A 2,500-nucleotide genomic window follows, 5' to 3' on the forward strand; every position below is an offset into this window, starting at 1 on the left:
CTTTCTCTTTCTCCTTTTCTGTTGTGAATGTTCATATTATCAGTCTTTTCCCCCTCTTTTTTTTCTCCTTTTCTGTTGAATATTGATATCATCAATCTTTCTTTCTCCATCACATTCTCCCTTTCTGTTGAGTGATTACATTATCATTCTTCCTCCTCTCTCCCTCTCTCTCTCTCTTACTGTTGAATATTGGTATGATTCTTTCCTCCTCCCTCTCGTTTTCTCTTTCTGATCAGCTCTCAGAGTAACTTCTGCCCTCTGCGATTTAATGCGTTCCCTGAAACACATTCCTAAATAGATATAGCACAAGTGTTCGCAGAATATATCAAGCTAGTTCTATTCGCACCAGTTTCCAATATAAGTGTGGTGATGTGAAGAATAATATATCAAGAGCAGCACGAACTTTTGTTCTTTTCCTCTCACCAAAGGCATTCTGTTTGGGGGAAGGTCTTTGGGGGGGGGGGGGTCACAGTACTCGCAGTATAGGCCTATAGCAGGGGATCCCAACCTGGGGGCCACGGAGGTACTGTCCGGGGGGGCCTTTGAGTAAAAAGTATTAAACTGTATTTTATCTCACCTACAGGACCTATATATAATTATCTCTCGCATATCCATTAATTGGAATCTTTTCAAAAAGTGTCCTTGTCCTATAGCTATTGACGCCATTACACTATTCATAACAAGTAATGGAGAGGATTTACATACTTGGTCGGGGGTGACAGAATGAAAAAGGTTGGGAATCACTGTCCTTTAGTAAGATAAGTGGGCCTAGAATTTGGCAGGATGTGCGGGGTTTTTGACGGAAATTTATATTTGGAAACCATGAATTAACGTCTGTATAATTACTTATACAGACCTTAGCATGAATTACAAAAAGTAACAAAGTTGAAATATCGGATAGTTCTGACACAACGCTGCAATACTGAAATGATTCCATTCGTTACTTTTTTCCAGATTAGTTAACGGTTTCGTATAAAATGTGAAAATTGAATTGATGCAGGCATGTTATTTTTTAAACTCAAAACGTATCCTGACCCAATGTATGTGCATAAACTAGGTAAACTGCTGTATTTATTTAACTTAATAGCCTCCGCCTTGCTACGTTCGAAATCAGAAAAAAGGCTCCCCATTTTACAATCTCGGCCTTTTCTTTCACCTCAAATTTAGCACCATATTAGGCATATATATATATATATATATATATATATATATATATATATATATATATATATATATATATATATATATTTATATATATATATATTTATATATATCTGTATGTGTGTGTGTGTGTGTGTGTGTGTGTGTGTGTGTGTGTGTGTGTGTGTGTGTAAAGAATTCTTGAGACATGTTCTATTTCTGAGAAATGGATGAATTGTCTTGTATTAATGACTATCCAACTTCCATTGCTATATTTTCAATCTGATCATTTTCATTTGTTCATTAATTGAATTTATTCTTGAAGAACGTGGTTGCTATTTATATTTTGTCTGATCTTCAGTTTCCTTCCAAAATATCCCCATTTTCTTTCCTGTTTTCTTTCCTCCTCGGTCTTACCTTCAACATCCGTTTGTTTTACACGCCATTTTACTAGAGACGAACATTCATAGTGTATTTATCCCCCAGGACGTTCATAACAGCCAACTTATATCTGCGCTGGCTCGACGGAGGTGTCAGAATTCTCTCGAAGGCATCAAGGAGCACAGGTGAGTAATATGTGTATGGGTGTATATGTGTGTGGGTGTGGGTGTGGGTGCGTGTATGTGTGTTTGTGGGTGTGGGTGTGTATACGCATGTATGTTAGTAACATCCTTTTGTCAGGAATACCCATGGATGTGTACTTTGAAGAGGCGCACATCCTAGAACCATCTCTTCCACTACCGGAAGCGGCTTTGGAGTTTCCTCTCCATGGCGCCGGCCTGAGCTAGGCCACTTTGCCTGTACAGCAGGACCCCATCTCCACGTGTATTTTTGTGTGCGTTAGTGTCTCTGTATGTATATGTTGTTCGGTGCTGTATCACACCTGCCTGGCTTATTTGTTCTATCCCTCTCTGTTTTACTTTCACAGATGTACACGCCCGCAGCGGTTGTCATGCGGGGGGGAAGAACATCTGTGTTCACAGCGTCAGGTGTGGCCCCGACAACAGCAAATTCACGGGACACAACGCACCGGTCAACTGCGCTCAGGTTATGTCCGTTACTTCTCATACGTGTAAATGTGTGCGTACTTATACGGATGCATTCGTGGGTCTTTATGAACAGGTATCTGAAGATCGAGAAATGTGGGCAAATGTAGGTGGAGTATGATCATCTCCACGGTACTTTTCCTCTTTTCAGAACATACGGGACGCCTGCCCTTCGCCGTTCTCCGCCATGAGGAGGACGGACTTGGTAGAGCTCCGGAAAATCCGCACTCGGCGGGTCGTCTCTCGCGGCCCCGGGGACCGTCTGCCAGGAGAGGGGGCCGAGGCGCGTCCTCTCGCACTTCCGCTGAGCAGGT

General features: G+C 41.8%; 1 protein-coding gene across 1 annotated transcript in view; it reads left to right on the forward strand.

Moving 5' to 3' along the window:
- Window positions 1-2,500, forward strand: part of LOC113819344 (uncharacterized) — a 5,470-nt gene that overhangs the window by 2,273 nt on the left and 697 nt on the right. Inside the window, exons 3-5 of the mRNA XM_027371585.2 lie at window positions 1,627-1,706; window positions 2,069-2,187; window positions 2,338-2,500. The exon at window positions 2,338-2,500 is cut by the window's right edge and continues 697 nt beyond it. Of these exons, the coding sequence (XP_027227386.2) occupies window positions 1,627-1,706; window positions 2,069-2,187; window positions 2,338-2,500 (362 nt within the window). The remainder of the gene's footprint in view (window positions 1-1,626; window positions 1,707-2,068; window positions 2,188-2,337) is intronic.

Source organism: Penaeus vannamei, chromosome 39, assembly GCF_042767895.1.
Source record: "Penaeus vannamei isolate JL-2024 chromosome 39, ASM4276789v1, whole genome shotgun sequence".
In the NCBI taxonomy this organism is placed as follows: Eukaryota; Metazoa; Arthropoda; class Malacostraca; order Decapoda; family Penaeidae; genus Penaeus; species Penaeus vannamei.